Source organism: Siphateles boraxobius, unplaced genomic scaffold, assembly GCF_051911475.1.
Source record: "Siphateles boraxobius isolate OS27281-9 unplaced genomic scaffold, OSU_SipBor_1 285, whole genome shotgun sequence".
In the NCBI taxonomy this organism is placed as follows: domain Eukaryota; kingdom Metazoa; phylum Chordata; class Actinopteri; order Cypriniformes; family Leuciscidae; genus Siphateles; species Siphateles boraxobius.
This window is the reverse complement of record NW_027508903.1, coordinates 112,792-133,291: the sequence shown is the minus strand read 5'-3', so window position 1 is coordinate 133,291 and position 20,500 is coordinate 112,792. Positions and strand designations below refer to the sequence as shown.

General features: G+C 46.5%; 2 protein-coding genes across 8 annotated transcripts in view; both read left to right on the top strand.

The window, feature by feature from the left end:
* Window positions 1-18,942, top strand: part of plgrkt (plasminogen receptor, C-terminal lysine transmembrane protein) — a 31,313-nt gene extending 12,371 nt beyond the window's left edge. The window contains exons 3-6 of one of the 7 annotated variants that reach the window (XR_013207726.1): window positions 12,610-12,740; window positions 13,764-13,873; window positions 15,446-15,776; window positions 18,600-18,942. Coding sequence is in view for 1 of the 7 variants with exons in the window: in XM_077245736.1 (XP_077101851.1) it covers window positions 12,610-12,740; window positions 13,764-13,873; window positions 15,446-15,573 (369 nt within the window). In the remaining 6 variants the exon portion in view is untranslated. Of the gene's footprint in view, window positions 1-12,609; window positions 12,741-13,763; window positions 13,874-15,445 lie in introns of all 7 variants that reach the window. The other 6 variants (XR_013207728.1, XR_013207727.1, XR_013207723.1 and 3 more) reach the window with 6 other exon arrangements.
* A 371-nt stretch (window positions 18,943-19,313) lies between these two features.
* Window positions 19,314-20,500, top strand: part of rln1 (relaxin 1) — a 36,185-nt gene continuing 34,998 nt past the window's right edge. The window contains exon 1 of the mRNA XM_077245738.1: window positions 19,314-19,631. Coding sequence (XP_077101853.1) covers window positions 19,448-19,631 — 184 coding nt within the window. The 5' untranslated portion in view covers window positions 19,314-19,447. The remainder of the gene's footprint in view (window positions 19,632-20,500) is intronic.

Sequence of the window (20,500 nt, the reverse complement as noted above, 5' to 3'; positions counted from 1 at the left end):
AAAGTGAATATATCAATCATAAAAGTGAATATATCAATCATAAAAGTGAATATATCAATCATAAAAGTGAATATATCAATCATAAAAGTGCATCTGTCCATCATAAAAGTGCATATCCATCATAAAAGTGCATCTATCATAAAAGTGCATCTGTCCATCATAAAAGTGCATCTATCCATCATAAAAGTGCATCTGTCCATCATAAAAGTGCATATCCATCATAAAAGTGCATCTGTCCATCATAAAAGTGCATCTATCCATCATAAAAGTGCATCTGTCCATCATAAAAGTGCATATCCATCATAAAAGTGCATCTATCCATCATACAAGTGCATCTATCCATCATAAAAGTGCATCTGTCCATCATAAAAGTGCATATCCATCATAAAAGTGCATCTATCCATCATAAAAGTGCATCTATCCATCATAAAAGTGCATCTGTCCATCATAAAAGTGCATATCCATCATAAAAGTGCATCTATCCATCATAAAAGTGCATCTGTCCATCATAAAAGTGCATCTATCCATCATAAAAGTGCATCTGTCCATCATAAAAGTGCATATCCATCATAAAAGTGCATCTGTCCATCATAAAAGTGCATATCCATCATAAAGTGCATCTATCCATCATAAAAGTGAATATATCAATCATAAAAGTGAATATATCAATCATAAAAGTGAATATATCAATCATAAAAGTGAATATATCAATCATAAAAGTGCATCTGTCCATCATAAAAGTGAATCTGTCCATCATAAAAGTGCATCTTTCCATCATAAAAGTGCATATCCATCATAAAAGTGCATCTATCATAAAAGTGCATCTGTCCATCATAAAAGTGCATCTATCCATCATAAAAGTGCATCTGTCCATCATAAAAGTGCATATCCATCATAAAAGTGCATCTGTCCATCATAAAAGTGCATCTATCCATCATAAAAGTGCATCTGTCCATCATAAAAGTGCATATCCATCATAAAAGTGCATCTGTCCATCATAAAAGTGCATATCCATCATAAAGTGCATCTATCCATCATAAAAGTGCATCTATCCATCATAAAAGTGCATATCCATCATAAAAGTGCATCTATCCATCATAAAAGTGCATCTGTCCATCATAAAAGTGCATCTCTCCATCATAAAAGTGCATCTGTCCATCATAAAAGTGCATCTATCCATCATAAAAGTGCATCTGTCCATCATAAAAGTGCATCTATCCATCATAAAAGTGAATATATCAATCATAAAAGTGAATATATCAATCATAAAAGTGCATCTGTCCATCATAAAAGTGCATGTATCCATCATAAAAGTGCATCTATCCATCATAAAAGTGAATATATCAATCATAAAAGTGAATATATCAATCATAAAAGTGAATATATCAATCATAAAAGGGAATATATCAATCATAAAAGTGCATCTGTCCATCATAAAAGTGCATCTGTCCATCATAAAAGTGCATATCCATCATAAAAGTGCATCTATCATAAAAGTGCATCTGTCCATCATAATAGTGCATCTATCCATCATAAAAGTGCATCTGTCCATCATAAAAGTGCATATCCATCATAAAAGTGCATATCCATCATAAAAGTGCATCTATCCATCATAAAAGTGTATCTGTCCATCATAAAAGTGCATATCCATCATAAAAGTGCAACTCTCCATCATAAAAGTGCATCTATCCATCATAAAAGTGCATCTGTCCATCATAAAAGTGCATCTATCCATCATAAAAGTGCATCTGTCCATCATAAAAGTGCATATCCATCATAAAAGTGCATCTGTCCATCATAAAAGTGCATATCCATCATAAAGTGCATCTATCCATCATAAAAGTGCATCTATCCATCATAAAAGTGCATCTGTCCATCATAAAAGTGCATCTGTCCATCATAAAAGTGCATCTGTCCATCATAAAAGTGCATCTGTCCATCATAAAAGTGCATCTATTCATCATAAAAGTGCATCTATCCATCATAAAAGTGCATCTGTCCATCATAAAAGTGCATCTGTCCATCATAAAAGTGCATTTATTCATCATAAAAGTGCATCTATCCATCATAAATGTGCATCTATGCATCATAAGAGTGCATCTATTCATCATAAAAGTGCATCTGTCCATCATAAAAGTGCATCTGTCCATCATAAAAGTGCATCTGTCCATCATAAAAGTGCATCTGTCCATCATAAAAGTGCATCTATCCATCATAAAAGTGCATCTGTCCATCATAAAAGTGCATCTGTCCATCATAAAAGTGCATCTATTCATCATAAAAGTGCATCTATCCATCATAAAAGTGCATCTGTCCATCATAAAAGTGCATCTGTCCATCATAAAAGTGCATTTATCCATCATAAAAGTGCATCTGTCCATCATAAAAGTGCATCTATGCATCATAAAAGTGCATCTATCCATCATAAAAGTGCATCTATCCATCATAAAAGTGCATCTGTCCATCATAAAAGTGCATCTGTCCATCATAAAAGTGCATCTATTCATCATAAAAGTGCATCTATCCATCATAAATGTGCATCTGTCCATCATAAAAGTGCATCTGTCCATCATAAAAGTGCATCTATGCATCATAAGAGTACATCTATTCATCATAAAAGTGCATCTGTCCATCATAAAAGTTCATCTGTCCATCATAAAAGTGCATCTGTCCATCATAAAAGTACATCTATCCATCATCAATGTGCATCTGTCCATCATAAAAGTGCATCTATCAATCATAAAAGTGCATCTGTCCATTATAAAAGTGCATCTGTCCATCATAAAAGTGCATCTGTCCATCATAAAAGTGCATCTATTCATCATAAAAGTGCATCTGTCCATCATAAAAGTGCATATCCATCATAAAAGTGCATCTGTCCATCATAAAAGTGCATATCCATCATAAAAGTGCATCTGTCCATCATAAAAGTGCATATCCATCATAAAAGTGCATCTATCCATCATAAAAGTGCATAGCCATCATAAAAGTGCATCTCTCCATCATAAAAGTGCATCTGTCCATCATAAAAGTGCATATCCAACCATAAAAGTGCATCTGTCCATCATAAAAGTGCATATCCATCATAAAAGTGCATCTGTCCATCATAAAAGTGCATATCCATCATAAAAGTTCATCTGTCCATCATAAAAGTACATCTGTCCATCATAAAAGTGCATATCCTTCATAAAAGTGCGTCTATCCATCATAAACGTGCTCAAACCGGCTCCGAGGGGATAATTTACGGCCGTACGCATTGATTTACGTCACAAGAGTAACACTTGAATTTGACGCACAACATAATGACAGCATTGGAGGCGTCTCGCGCTTCAAACACACCGCGGGGCGACCGGGTTCGTCATTACGGTGCGCGCCAAGTTTAAGTGTTGCTCTTTTGTACGGCCGTGTCAGAAATGATGAGTCCAATCACAGTGCCATTCTTTCTGGTCTTTATTAGCAGTTGAGTGAACAATGAGCCAGCGCTGGAGGCAGAAGCTCAGCTAATGCTAATCTCTGGGTTATAGAATATATACAGTAAGAATATGAGGAGTCTTTGGCTTCAGCCAATAGGAACATACATTACATCATATAGAAAATACATTGTATAACAAGTCCACATGTGGTCAGTTTCCGGCTAGATCTCCACATGCATCTGTAGGAATCCTGACAGCTTATACACTGAGACTTAAGACAGTTAAACTTCTGACAGGCCGTAGATGATCCCCTCGCTGCTGCTCTGAGCAATTTTATCACGAATAGATGATTATTATTATTATCCCCTTATAAAGCTTGGAAGAACCAGGACATGTTTAATATAACTCTGATTGTATTTGTCTGAGAGAAGAATGTCATATACACCGAGGATGAGTTGAGACTGAGAGTGAGCAAATCATGGGCTAATCTTCATTTTTGGGTGAACTATCCCTTTAAGAGTTTTCCTTCATCCGTCGCTCGATCTCCATCGCTGTCGGTAAAATGACCCGTACGCAGAGTCACTAACAGTACAACACATTCTCCCATCAACTGTGTTTTTATAACTCATAGCTCATGCGTGTGTGTGTGTGTGTGTTCTGTCAGACTCGTCCACTAACCGTCACTCGTGGCCTTTCAGGGAAATGTCAGTGAGTTTCCCACCAGCGTTTCCACTTCATCACCTCTTCTGAACATCTCACACACACACACACATACACGAAGGAGACCCGCCCCGAGTCTCACACACACTCCTGAAGGACACAAGACCCGCGTCTCACACACACTTCTGAAGGAGATCCGGCCCGAGTCTCACACACACTCCCGAAGGAGACCAGACCCGAGTCTCACACACACTCCTGAAGGACACCCGAGTCTCACACACACTCCTGAAGGACACCCGAGACTCACACACAGTCCTGAAGGACACCCGAGACTCACACACACTCCTGAAGGACACCCGAGATTCACACACACTCCTGAAGGACACCTGAGTCTCAGACACACTCCTGAAGGACACCCGAGACTCACACACACTCCTGAAGGACACCAGACCCGAGTCTCACACACACTCCTAAGGACACCCGAGTCTCATACACACTCCTGAAGGACACCAGACCCGAGTTTCACACACACTCCTGAAGGAGACCAGACCCGAGTCTCACACACACTCCTGAAGGACACCCGAGTCTCACACACACTCCTGAAGGACACCAGACCCGAGTCTCACACACACTCCTGAAGGACACCAGACCCGAGTCTCACACACACTCCTAAGGACACCCGAGACTCGCACACACTCCTGAAGGACACCCGAGTGTCACACACACTCCTGAAGGACACCCGAGACTCACACACACACTCCTAAAGGACACCAGACCCGAGTCACACACACACTCCTGAAGGACACCAGACCCGAGTCTCACACACACTCCTGAAGGACACCCGACCCGAGACTCACACACACTCCTGAAGGACACCCGAGACTCTCACACACTCCTGAAGGACACCCTAGACTCACACACACTCCTGAAGGACACCCGAGTCTCACACACACTCCTGAAGGACACCAGACCCGAGTCTCACACACACTCCTGAAGGACACCCGACCCGAGACTCACACACACTCCTGAAGGACACCCGAGACTCACACACACTCCTGAAGGACACCCAAGACTCACACACACTCCTGAAGGACATCCGAGTCTCACACACACTCCTGAAGGACACCCGAGTCTCACACACACTCCTGAAGGACACCCGAGTCTCACACACACTCCTGAAGGACACCCGAGACTCACACACACTCCTGAAGGACAGCCGAGTCTCACAAACACTCCTGAAGGACACCCGACCCGAGACTCACACACACTCCTGAAGGACACCAGAGACTCACACACACTCCTGGAGGACACCAGAGTCTCACACACACTCCTGAAGGACACCAGACCCGAGTCTCACACACACTCCTGAAGGACACCAGACCCGAGACTCACACACACTCCTGAAGGACACCAGACCCGAGTCTCACACACACTCCTGAAGGACACCAGACCCGAGTCTCACACACACTCCTGAAGGACACCCGACCCGAGACTCACACACACTCCTGAAGGACACCCGAGACTCACACACACTCCTGGAGGACACCAGAGTCTCACACACACTCCTGTAGGACACCAGACCCGAGTCTCACACACACTCCTGAAGGACACCAGACCCGAGACTCACACACGCTCCTGAAGGACACCAGACCCGAGACTCACAAACACTCCTGAAGGACACCCGAGACTCACACACACTCCTGAAGGACACCCGAGACTCACACACACTCCTGAAGGACAACCGAGTCTCACACACTCCTGAAGGACACCCAAGTCTCACACACACTCCTGAAGGACACCCGAGACTCACACACACTCCTGAAGGACACCCGACCCAAGACTCACACACACTCCTGAAGGACACCCGAGACTCACACACACTCCTGAAGGACACCCAAGACTCACACACACTCCTGAAGGACACCGAAGACTCACACACACTCCTGAAGGAGACCAGACCCGAGTCTCACACGCACTCCTGAAGGACACCCGAGACTCACACACACTCCTGAAGGACACCCGTGACTCACACACACTCCTGGAGGACACCAGAGTCTCACACACACTCCTGCAGGACACCTGAGACTCACACACACTCCTGAAGGACACCAGACCCGAGTCTCACACACACTCCTGAAGGACACCCGAGACTCACACACACTCCTGAAGGAGACCAGACCCGAGTCTCACACACACTCCTGGAGGACACCCGAGACTCACACACACTCCTGAAGGACACCCGAGACTCACACACACTCCTGGAGGACACCAGAGTCTCACACACACTCCTGGAGGACACCAGAGTCTCACACACACTCCTGAAGGACACCCGAGACTCACACACACTCCTGGAGGACACCAGAGTCTCACACACACTCCTGGAGGACACCAGAGTCTCACACACACTCCTGAAGGACACACAAGACTCACACACACTCCTGAAGGACACCAGACCCGAGACTCACACACACACCTGAAGGACACCAGACCCGAGTCTCACACACACTCCTGAAGGACACCCGACCGAGTCTCACACACACTCCTGAAGGACACCCGACCGAGTCTCTCACACACTCCTGAAGGACACCCGACCCGAGTCTCACACACACTCCTGAAGGACACCCGACCCGAGTCTCACACACACTCCTGAAGGACACCAGACCCGAGTCTCACACACACTCCTGAAGGACACCCGACCCCACCTGACCCAAGTCTCACACACACTCCTGAAGGATACCCGACCCGAGTCTCACACACTACTGAAGGACGACCGCGACTCACACACACTCCTGAAGGACACCCAAAACTCACACACACTCCTGAAGGACACACGAGACTCACAGACACTCCTGAAGGACACCTGAGACTCACACACACTCCTGAAGGACACCCGAGACTCACACACACTCCTGAAGGAGACCAGACTCGAGTCTCACACACACTCCTGAAGGACACCAGACCCGAGTCTCACTCACACTTCTGAAGGACACCCGAGACTCACACACACTCCTGAAGGACACCCGACCCGAGTCTCACACACACTCCTGAAGGACACCCGACCCGAGTCTCACACACACTCCTGAAGGACACCCGACCCGAGTCTCACACACACTCCTGAAGGACACCCGACCCGAGTCTCACACACACTCCTGAAGGACACCAGACCCGAGTCTCACACACACTCCTGAAGGACACCCGACCAGAGTCTCACACACACTCCTGAAGGACACCCGACCCGAGTCTCACACACACTCCTGAAGGACACCCGACCCGAGTCTCACACACACTCCTGAAGGACACCCGACCCGAGTCTCACACACATTCCTGAAGGACACCCGACCCGAGTCTCACACACACTCCTGAAGGACACCCGAGTCTCACACACACTCCTGAAGGAAACCCGACCCCACCCGACCCAAGTCTCACACACACTCCTGAAGGATACCCGACCCGAGTCTCACACACACTCCTGAAGGACACCCGAGACTCACACTCACTCCTGCAGGACACCCGAGACTCACACACACTCCTGACGGACACCCGAGACTCACACACACTCCTACAGAACACCCGAGTCTCACACACAATCCTGAAAGACACCCGAGACTCACACTCACTCCTGAAGGACACCCGAGACTCACACACACTCCTGAAGGACACCCGAGACTCACACTCACTCCTGTAGAACACCCGAGTCTCACAAACACTCCTGAAAGACACCCGAGACTCACACTCACTCCTGCAGGACACCCGAGTCTCACACACACTCCTGAAGGACACCCGAGACTCACACTCACTCCTGAAGGACACCCGAGACTCACACACACTCCTGAAGGACACCCGAGACTCACACACACTCCTGAAGGAGACCAGACTCGAGTCTCACACACACTCCTGAAGGACACCAGACCCGAGCCTCACACACACTCCTGAAGGACACCCGAGTCTCTCACACACTCCTGAGGGACACCAGAGACTCACACTCACTCCTGAAGGACACCCGAGACTCACACTCACTCCTGAAGGACACCCGAGACTCACACACACTCCTGAAGGACACCCGAGACTCACACTCACTCCTGAAGGACACCCGAGACTCACACTCACTCCTGAAGGACACCCGAGACTCACACACACTCTTGAAGGACACCGAGACTCACACACACTCCTGAAGGACACCCGAGTCTCACACACACTCCTGAAGGACACCCGAGACTCACACTCACTCCTGAAGGACACCCGAGACTCACACACACTCCTGAAGGACACCCGAGACTCACACACACTCCTGAAGGACACCCGAGACTCACACTCACTCCTGAAGGACACCCGAGACTCACACACACTCCTGAAGGACACCCGAGACTCACACTCACTCCTGAAGGACACCCGAGACTCACACACACTCCTGAAGGACACCCGAGACTCACACTCACTCCTGCAGGACACCCGAGTCTCACACACACTCCTGAAGGACACCCGAGACTCACACACACTCCTGAAGGACACCCGAGACTCACACTCACTCCTGCAGGACACCCGAGTCTCACACACACTCCTGAAGGACACCGAGTCTCACACACACTCCTGAAGGACACCCGAGACTCACACACACTCCTGAAGGACACCCGAGACTCACACTCACTCCTGCAGGACACCCGAGACTCACACACACTCCTGAAGGACACCCGAGACTCACACTCACTCCTGAAGGACACCCGAGACTCACACTCACTCCTGAAGGACACCCGAGACTCACACACACTCTTGAAGGACACCGAGACTCACACACACTCCTGAAGGACACCCGAGTCTCACACACACTCCTGAAGGACACCCGAGACTCACACTCACTCCTGAAGGACACCCGAGACTCACACACACTCCTGAAGGACACCCGAGACTCACACACACTCCTGAAGGACACCCGAGACTCACACTCACTCCTGAAGGACACCCGAGACTCACACACACTCCTGAAGGACACCCGAGACTCACACTCACTCCTGAAGGACACCCGTGACTCACACACACTCCTGAAGGACACCCGAGACTCACACTCACTCCTGCAGGACACCCGAGTCTCACACACACTCCTGAAGGACACCCGAGACTCACACACACTCCTGAAGGACACCCGAGACTCACACTCACTCCTGCAGGACACCCTAGTCTCACACACACTCCTGAAGGACACCGAGTCTCACACACACTCCTGAAGGACACCCGAGACTCACACACACTCCTGAAGGACACCCGAGACTCACACTCACTCCTGCAGGACACCCGAGACTCACACTCACTCCTGCAGGACACCCGAGTCTCACACACACTCCTGAAGGACACCGAGACTCACACACACTCCTGAAGGACACCCGAGTCTCACACTCACTCCTGCAGGACACCCGAGACTCACACTCACTCCTGAAGGACACCCGAGACTCACACTCACTCCTGCAGGACACCCGAGACTCACACACACTCCTGCAGGACACCCGAGACTCACACACACTCCTGAAGGACACCCGAGTCTCACACACACTCCTGAAGGACACCCGAGACTCACACACACTCCTGAAGGACACCCGAGACTCACACTCACTCCTGCAGGACACCCGAGTCTCACACACACTCCTGAAGGACACCCGAGTCTCACACTCACTCCTGAAGGACACCCGAGACTCACACACACTCCTGAAGGACACCCGAGACTCACACACACTCCTGAAGGACACCGAGACTCACACACACTCCTGAAGGACACCCGAGTCTCACACACACTCCTGAAGGACACCCGAGACTCACACTCACTCCTGCAGGACACCCGAGACTCACACACACTCCTGAAGGACACCCGAGTCTCACACACACTCCTGAAGGACACCCGAGACTCACACACACTCCTGAAGGACACCCGAGACTCACACTCACTCCTGCAGGACACCCGAGTCTCACACACACTCCTGAAGGACACCCGAGTCTCACACTCACTCCTGAAGGACACCCGAGACTCACACACACTCCTGAAGGACACCGAGACTCACACACACTCCTGAAGGACACCCGAGTCTCACACACACTCCTGAAGGACACCCGAGACTCACACTCACTCCTGAAGGACACCCGAGACTCACACACACTCCTGAAGGACACCCGAGACCCACACACACTCCTGAAGGACACCCGAGACTCACACACACTCCTGAAGGACACCCGAGACTCACACTCACTCCTGAAGGACACCCGAGACTCACACACACTCCTGAAGGACACCCGAGACTCACACTCACTCCTGAAGGACACCCGAGACTCACACACACTCCTGAAGGACACCCGAGACTCACACACACTCCTGAAGGACACCCGAGTCTCACACTCACTCCTGAAGGACACCCGAGACTCACACTCACTCCTGCAGGACACCCGAGTCTCACACACACTCCTGAAGGACACCCGAGTCTCACACACACTCCTGAAGGACACCCGAGACTCACACACACTCCTGAAGGACACCCGAGTCTCACACACACTCCTGAAGGACACCCGAGACTCACACACACTCCTGAAGGACACCCGAGTCTCACACACACTCCTGAAGGACACCCGAGACTCACACACACTCCTGAAGGACACCCGAGTCTCACACACACTCCTGAAGGACACCCGAGTCTCACACACACTCCTGAAGGACACCCGAGTCTCACACACACTCCTGAAGGACACCCGAGACTCACACACACTCCTGAAGGACACCCGAGTCTCACACACACTCCTGAAGGACACCCGAGTCTCACACACACTCCTGAAGGACACCCGAGTCTCACACTCACTCCTGAAGGACACCCGAGACTCACACTCACTCCTGCAGGACACCCGAGTCTCACACACACTCCTGAAGGACACCGAGTCTCACACACACTCCTGAAGGACACCGAGACTCAGCCCTCAGTTCAGTAGAACAGTTCTTGAACATCACTCCAGTTAAAGTCACCATGAAATCAAAGTGGATATTCTTATGTTTCTATGGAATATTAAAGTGTTTGTTATAAATGATCATTATTGTGTTAATAATCTTGAATCAGTTCCTCTAGCAGCTTCTCTTCTCTGATGATGTGGGCAGCGCAACCTGTCACTCACATGAGATCAGCCAATAGCAAACCACAACCATCCAATCACTTCCCCAAGGACACAATCAAGCCCCGCACACATTTGTTCTTGTTCCTGAAAGTTTGTTTGAAAGTTAGCGCGTGTAAACACTCAGAAATGAAGTCTGTCAGATTCTCCCTGAGTTTCTGTGTTTGTGAGCGGATGCTTCTCAGTTTCACTCGCACTGCTAGCTTGATTAGCACTCAACCAGCTGATTGATTAGAGATAATTAATGCTTTTGAGTCGAGTGGAGCGATGGCGTTTTCTTCACCTCGTTAGCAAACGTTATTTTTGGTAATTTTCGTCACTTTGTTAAGCCAGTGGTCGTTCATCATCGTTACGAGAGTGAGATCAGAGAACCTGTAATCTGTCACAGCACGTCTGATTCCTGTCCTTTATCAGCATATTAAAGTTTCTTAAAGTCCCCTGTGGTGCAAATCCAGCTTTTAATACTGTTTAATGCTGTTTTTAATATGCTTTAACTCAAATCATGTGTAAATTCATAAGTCGACAGCATTGCTGAGTATTTTCTCCTTAAAACTGCAGTGAACCAAAGACAGTCTCAAAAACACGGTTTGAAATCGCTGGTGTTTCTGACGTCAAAACTACCTTGTAACCAATCAGATCAACGTGTGATCGTCAACGAGTGGATCTCTGAGTGAGTGAGTGAGTGGAGGCGGGGCTCACTTGCATTTTCATAGAACCGCGCATTCTAAATGAGGCAAGGGTGTCGAGTTACATTCAAGATATTTTAAGGCATGAAGACATTTTTCAAGGAAAAAATGTGTAAATGTTATTTTGGTGATCAGAGATGAGTTTTAAGGGATAAAATGATGGACTTTAACGAACTCCTGATGAAATTATGTCAGGGAGCTTCCGCTTGCAAACAGGAAGTGGCTCTGACCTCCAGACAAAGACAGGAAATGTGAGGCGTTCACAGGCCACACACACACATGCTAATGAGAGCTAATGAATAATCTAATAAAGCTATATTCATGTGCAGATTGTGTGTGACGGATACTTTGTTTGGTCAGGAAGAGAGAGGTGTGTGTGTGTGTGTGTGTGTGTGACGTGTTCATGAGGTGAGGCATGTCTCTGCAGCTCTTCACCTGAACTCACACATACACACGCGCACGTCAGCCGGACTCAGAGATGTGCGTCTGTGTGTGTGTGTGACAGATGCTTTGTTTGGTCAGGATGAGTGAGTTTTGTGTGTGTGACGGATGCTTTGTTTGGTCAGGATGAGTGAGTTTTGTGTGTGTGTGTGTGTGTGTGTGTGTGTGTGTGTGTGTGTGTGTGTGTGTGTGTGTGTGACACGTGTTCATGAGGTGAGGCGTGTCTCTGCAGCTCTTCACCTGGTGTGTGTGTGTGTGTGTGTGTGTTTCTGCAGCTGGAGCGTCAGATACTGATGCAGAATGAGATGCGTGAGCGTCAGATGGCGATGCAGATCGCCTGGTCTCGAGAGTTCCTCAAGTACTTCTCTTCTTTCTTCAGTTTAACTGCGCTGGGTCTCACCGTCGGGTCTGTAGCGCACACACACACTATATATAAACACACTCTCACTCATACACACACACACTGTTTTTTATGTGATGTACGTATAGCTTTACAGTGGTTTTCACACACGTGCCACTGTTTCACCAATGCCACGCAAGTCAGTGCGCTTTATTTCTCCAGCGCTTTATTTCTCCAGATCTTATTTCTCCAGATCTTTATTTCTCCAGCGCTTTATTTCTCCAGATCTTTATTTCTCCAGATCTTTATTTCTCCAGATCTTTATTTCTCCAGATCTTTATTTCTCCAGCGCTTTATTTCTCCAGATCTTATTTCTCCAGATCTTTATTTCTCCAGCGCTTTATTTCTCCAGCGCTTTATTTCTCCAGATCTTAATTTCTCCAGATCTTTATTTCTCCAGCGCTTTATTTCTCCAGATCTTTATTTCTCCAGATCTTTATTTCTCCAGATCTTTATTTCTCCAGATCTTTATTTCTCCAGCGCTTTATTTCTCCAGATCTTTATTTCTCCAGATCTTTATTTCTCCAGATCTTATTTCTCCAGATCTTTATTTCTCCAGCGCTTTATTTCTCCAGATCTTTATTTCTCCAGATCTTTATTTCTCCAGATCTTTATTTCTTTTAAGCTTATATGCCGTTGGTCCTGAACTGTTTAAGCAGTATCTCATCTGAACCGGGTGGTGATGGCGCAGTGGATAAGACACATGCCTGTGGTGTGAGAGACCGGGTTCGAATCCACTGTGAGACACCAATGTGTCCCTGAGCAAGACACTTAACCCCTAGTTGCTCCAGAGGCGACCTCTGACATATATAGCAATTGTAAGTCGCTTTGGATAAAAGCGTCAGCTAAATGAATAAATGTAAATGTAATATAAATGTTCTATCGTTACAAAACGTTCTTTCTGTCCAGAGATTGAATGTTCTCAAACAAAACATCTGATTAAACTCAGAATCCTCCATATTTCCTGTATCTGTAATGAACGAGGCACAGAAGCGAGTGTGTGATACGGACTGAAGCTTGTGTTTCCAGAGCGCTGAAGCAGAGGAGAGTGGTTCTCCTGGCTCCGGTCGTTCCTCTGGGCTTCATCCTGGCATATCAGATGGACATGGCGTACGGGTCGCTGATTCAGCGCATGAGAGGTACACACACACACACACGCCTCCTGGGAAACACTTCAACAGGACATATTCTGCTCTTACAGTCGTGATGATGTTTCAGGCTCTACTAGAACAGGTTTTCCTGCTTGAATGTTGATTATTTTCCTCATATTCTCCATTGTTGCGGTTCCTCTCTTCCCAGTCTGTCAGTAACGCTCTGTTTACTTCCTGTCTCTATGAAGCCCCTCCTCCTGAAAAGCACACTCTGTGCTCTGATTGGTCGGCTGGAGCAGTGTGTTGTGATTGGTCGAGCGCTTCGAGTCTGTTTGGGAAATGTCCCGCCCCTTACCATAACCGGCAGTTTAAAACACTACTAACTAACTCAACCAGGCCCCGCCCCTTTATTCTGCATATTAATTATTATAATGAGGAATATTGTGACGTGTTCGTTCCCGGAAGAAACTCAAGATACAATGGAGGCGTTTCAGGAGTTCAGAAAATGGAGCTTCTTCATGATCAACACTGCACACGACACAGTACACACTGCACAGTACACACGTCACACTGCACACTACACACTACACCCTGCCAGTACACCCTGCACACTACACAGTGCACACGGCACACAGAACACTACACCTGCACACTACACAGTACACACGACAATACACACTACACAGTGCACACGACACACTACACACTGCACTCGACACAGTGCACACGGCACACAGAACACTACACCTGCACACTACACACTACACCCTGCCAGTACACCCTGCACACTGCACACGGCACACAGAACACTACAGCTGCACACTACACAGTACACACGACAATACACACTACACAGTGCACACGACACACTACACACTGCACTCGACACACTGCACACGGCACACAGAACACTACAGCTGCACACTACACAGTACACACGACAATACACACTACACAGTGCACACGACACACTACACACTGCACTCGACACAGTGCACACGGCACACAGAACACTACACCTGCACACTACACACTACACCCTGCCAGTACACCCTGCACACTGCACACTACACAGTGCACACGGCACACAGAACACTACACCTGCACACTACACAGTACACGCGACAATACACACTACACAGTGCACACGACACACTGCACTCGACACAGTGCATACTACACACTGCACACGACACACTGCACAATACACCTGCACACTACACAGTACACACTGCACACGACACACTACACAGTGTAAAACGGGTCCATTGTCAACGCTCTCACTCGTCTCAGAAGCTCATCTGCTGTTGGAGCCACCGATGCTTAAAAACACATTTAAATCTAATCTAATTATTTCATCATCAGCATGTGTGACATTCTTACTGATTAAAAGATCCACGTCAGGAGGAGTTAATGAGTGCAGTGACGTCATGCAGCGTTCCTCTACTATCACTGATTGATTATTGATTGGCTTTAAAGGGATTCCTTAAAAATCCCGCTTTGATGGCGAGGAAATGTGGTAGTTTAATTAGTGAACAGTGCAGTTGCTGATGATCCTGTGTGTGTGTGTGTGTGTGTGTGTGTGTGTGTGTGTGTGTGTGTGTGTGTGTGTGTGTGCAGCCGAGGCAGAGAGCATCATGGTCTCTGAGAGCGAGCGTCTGGATCTTCCTCACGGGACGCCCACGTTTGACAGCATCGAGAAATCCCGACGATCCCGAGCTCACCTGACGTCTCTGCTGGAGAAATGAGTGCCAGTCCTGATCAGTCCTGGAGATCCTGATGAATCCTGACGAACCTTAACGAGTCCTGACAATCCTGATAAATCCTGACGAGCCTTAATCCTTACGAACACGAATCCTGACAAACCTTAAAGATTCCTGAGGAACACAAACCCTGATTAATACCTGACGAATCCTGACAAACCATAACGTGTCCTGACAAACCATAACGAGTCCTGACGAACCATAACGAGTCCTTACGAACCTTAAAGAGTCCTGACGAACCTTAACGAGTCCTTACGAACCCTGGCAAACCTTAACGAGTCCTTACGAACCCTGACGAACCTTAACGAACCTTAACAAGTCCTTACGAACCCTGACAAATCCTGACGAACCATAACGAGTCCTGACGTACCTTAACGAGTCCTGACGAACCGTAACGAGTCCTGACGAACCCTGACGAACCTTAACGAGTCCTGATGAATCCTGACGAAGATTAACGAATCCTGACGATACCTGATGATCATGACGAACACAAACCCTGATAAACACAAACCTGACGAACCTTAACGAGTCCTTACGAACCCTGACGATACTGACGAACCATAACGAGTCCTGACGAATCCTGACTAACCTTAACGAGTCCTTACGAAGCCTGAAAAATCCTGACGAACCATAATGAATCCTGACGAACCTTAACGAGTCCTGACGAACCATAACGAATCCTGACGAACCTTAACGAGTCCTGACGAACCTTAACGAGTCCTGACGAACCTTAACGAGTCCTTACGAACCCTGACGAATCCTGACGAACCATAATGAATCCTGACGAACCTTAACGAGTCCTGACGAACCATAACGAGTCCTGACGAACCATAACGAACCTTAACGAGTCCTGACGAACCTTAACGAGTCCTGACGAACCATAACGAATCCTGACGAACCTTAACGAGTCCTGACGAACCTTAACGAGTCCTGACGAACCTTAACGAGTCCTTACGAACCCTGACGAATCCTGACGAACCATAATGAATCCTGACGAACCTTAACGAGTCCTGACGAACCATAACGAACCATAACGAGTCCTGACAAACCATAACGAACCTTAACGAATCCTGACGAACCTTAACGAGTCCTGACGAACCATAACGAATCCTGACGAACCTTAACAAGTCCTGACGAACCATAACGAATCCTGACGAACCTTAACAAGTCCTGACGAACCATAACGAATCCTGATGAACCTTAACGAGTCCTTACGAACCCTGACGAATCCTGACGAACCATAACGAATCCTGACGAACCTTAACGAGTCCTTACGAACCCTGACGAATCCTGACGAACCATAACGAATCCTGACGAACCTTAACGAGTCCTGACGAACCTTAAAGGGTTAGTTCACCCAAAAATGAAAATTATGTCATTAATGACTCATCCTCATGTCGTTCCAAGCCCGTAAGACCTCCGTTCATCTTCGAAACACAGTTTAAGATATTTTAGATTCAGTCCGAGAGTTTTCTGTCCCTCCATTGAAAATCTATGTACGGTATACTGTCCTTGTCCAGAAAGGCAATAAAGACATCATCAAAGTAGTCCATGTGACCTCAGTGGGTTAGTTAGAATTTTTTGAAGCATCGAAAATACATTTTGTTCCAAAAATAACAAAAACGATGCCTTTATTCAGCATTGTATCCTCTTCCGGTTCTGTTGGGGATCCGCGTTCATGAGTCCGCTGACGTAAGACGAGCTGACGTGTTATCTGGTGCGCCCGAGCTTCGTTTACAGTCTGAGGGAGACGCACGCTGTAAACAAAACAATCTTTGCAAACATGTCTAAGGATTTCCACACAGAGGAAGACTTGCATTTTTTTTTAACCAGACATTTATTTGAACCCGAATACACGGACGCACCAGATAACACGTCAGCAGCGTCACTGGCCTCGTGAACGCGGATTGACAACAGAACCGGAAGAGGATACAATGCTGAATAAAGGCATCGTTTTTGTTATTTTTGGAACAAAATGTATTTTCGATGCTTCAAAAAATTCTAACTAACCCACTGAGGTCACGTGGACTACTCTGATGATGTCTTTATTGCCTTTCTGGACAAGGACAGTATACCGTACATAGATTTTCAATTGAGGGACAAAAAGCTCTCGGACTGAATCTAAAATATCTTAAACTGTGTTCCGAAGATGAACGGAGGTCTTACGGGCTTGGAACGACATGATAATTTTCATTTTTGGGTGAAATAACCCTTTAACGAGTCCTTACGAACCCTAACGAGTCCTTACGAACCCTGACGAATCCTGACGAACCATAACGAATCCTGATGAACCTTAACGAGTCCTGAGGAACCTTAACGAGTCCTCACGAACCCTGACGAATCCTGACGAACCATAACGAATTCTAACGAACCTTAACGAGTCCTGAGGAACCTTAACGAGTCCTTACGAACCCTGACGAACCATAACGAATTCTAACGAACCTTAACGAGTCCTGAGGAACCTTAACGAGTCCTTACGAACCCTGACGAACCATAACGAGTCCTCACGAACCATAACGAGTCCTGACAAACCTTAACGAGTCCTTACGAACCCTGACGAACCATAACGAGTCCTGACGAACCATAACGAATCCTGACGAACCTTAACGAGTCCTTACGAACCCTGACGAACCATAACGAGTCCTGACGAACCATAACGAGTCCTGACAAACCATAACGAGTCCTGACGAACCATAACGAATCCTGACGAACCATAACGAGTCCTGACGAATCCTGACGAACCATAACGAATCCTGACGAACCATAACGAGTCCTTACGAACCCTGACGAACCATAACGAGTCCTGACGAACCATAACGAATCCTGACGAACCATAACGAATCCTGACGAATCCTGACGAACCATAACGAATCCTGACAAACCATAACGAGTCCTGACGAATCCTGATGAACCTTAACAAGTCCTGACGAACCATAACGAATCCTGACGAACCATAACGAGTCCTGACGAATCCTGATGAACCTTAACAAGTCCTGACGAACCTTAATGAGTCCTGACGAACCTGAACCCTGACGAAGGTGACCTTAATGACCCAGGAATGTTCAGTCTAATTAGGAGTGTTTCCGAGTGATCGGCTTCTCCAACCAAATGCAATTGTGTTTCCATTGTTCTTCATGTGATCCGTTGATTCTCAGGTTTTCCTCACACATATTGCCTAATTATTAATGCTTTCAAAATGCCTGGAAAGAAAGATAACATGATTAAAACAGTGTGTTAATATATATTGTATATTTCCTATACACATTATTATTCATGGTTGTAATGGAGCGTCCAACAGTGTTTCGTTTTTGTGATCATGACCTTTGTGTCCAACAATAAACCTTTAAAGCAGTTTTTAATGTTTAATTTTTCCATAAAATGTTATAAAGGTGATTATCTGTGTGTGTGTGTGTGTGTGTGTGTGTGTGTGTGTGTGTGTGTGTGTGTGTGTGTGTGTGTGTGTGTGTGTGTGTGTGTGTGTGTTGCATAAACTATTCAAAGTATTCAAAAATATTCAATGTTTTAAAACAAGCCATTGTCTGTTTAAAAAAACTATTGCATATTATTTAGGATTGTTTGGTTTTCTTTTGCACACTTGCTGAATGATGAAACACGAAATCTATATTTTGGAAATAAATTATTCTTATTAAATCACGTTTGTGCTCCGACATCATTCGTCTGTAGTGAGCAATATCCATAATAATGTATATCAGTGAGATTCAGTGATGTTATTCAGCCCGCGTGCGCGCGCGTCAGTGACGTCAGTGTGAGTGTATAAAGTCTCTGTGAACTGATGGAGGATCTCCAGAAAGCAGCAGCTCGAGAAATTTCAGTGGTTTTTCTTTGATAGATCGCGTTAATGTACTTGATGACGATGTTCCGCGTGTTTTCGTCCGTTGTGCTGGTGTGTGTGTGCGGTGTGTGTGTGTGTGTGAGCGCGGAGAGGCAGGAGTTACCGAGAGACTTCGGAGTGAAACTGTGCGGGCGCGAGTTCATCAGAGCCGTGATCTTCACCTGCGGGGGCTCGCGCTGGAGGAGAGACAGTACGTGCTTCATCATCATCATAATCATCATCATCACCTTCATCATCACCATCATCATCTTCATCATCACCTTCATCATCACAATCTTCATCATCTTCATCACCATCTTAATCATCACCTTCATCATCATCTTCGTCATCACCATCTTCATCATCACAATCTTCATCATCTTCATCACCATCTTAATCATCACCTTCATCATCATCTTCGTCATCACTTTCATCATCATCATCACCTTCATCATCATCATCACCTTCATCTTCATTATCACCTTCATCATCATCATCTTCACCATCATCATCACCTTCATCATCATCATCACCTTCATCTTCATTATCACCTTTATCATCATCATCTTCACCATCATCATCACCTTCATCATCATCATCACCTTCATCTTCATTATCACCTTTATCATCATCATCTTCACCATCATCATCACCTTCATCATCATCATCACCTTCATCTTCATTGTCACCTTTATCATCATCATCTTCACCATCATCATCACCTTCATCATCATCATCACCTTCATCTTCATTATCACCTTTATCATCATCATCTTCACCATCATCATCACCTTCACCATCACCTTCATCCTCATCTTCATCATCATCATCATCATAATCTTCATCATCACCTTCATCATCATCTTCATCATCTTCACCATTATCATCTTCACCTTCGTCATCATCATCACCTTCATCATCATCATCACCTGCGGGGGCTATCATCATCATCATCTTCATCATCATAATCCTTATCATCATCATCATCATCTTCATCATCTTCACCATTATCATATTCACCTTCGTCATCATCATCATCACCTTCATCATCATCATCATCATCATCATAATCATCATCAT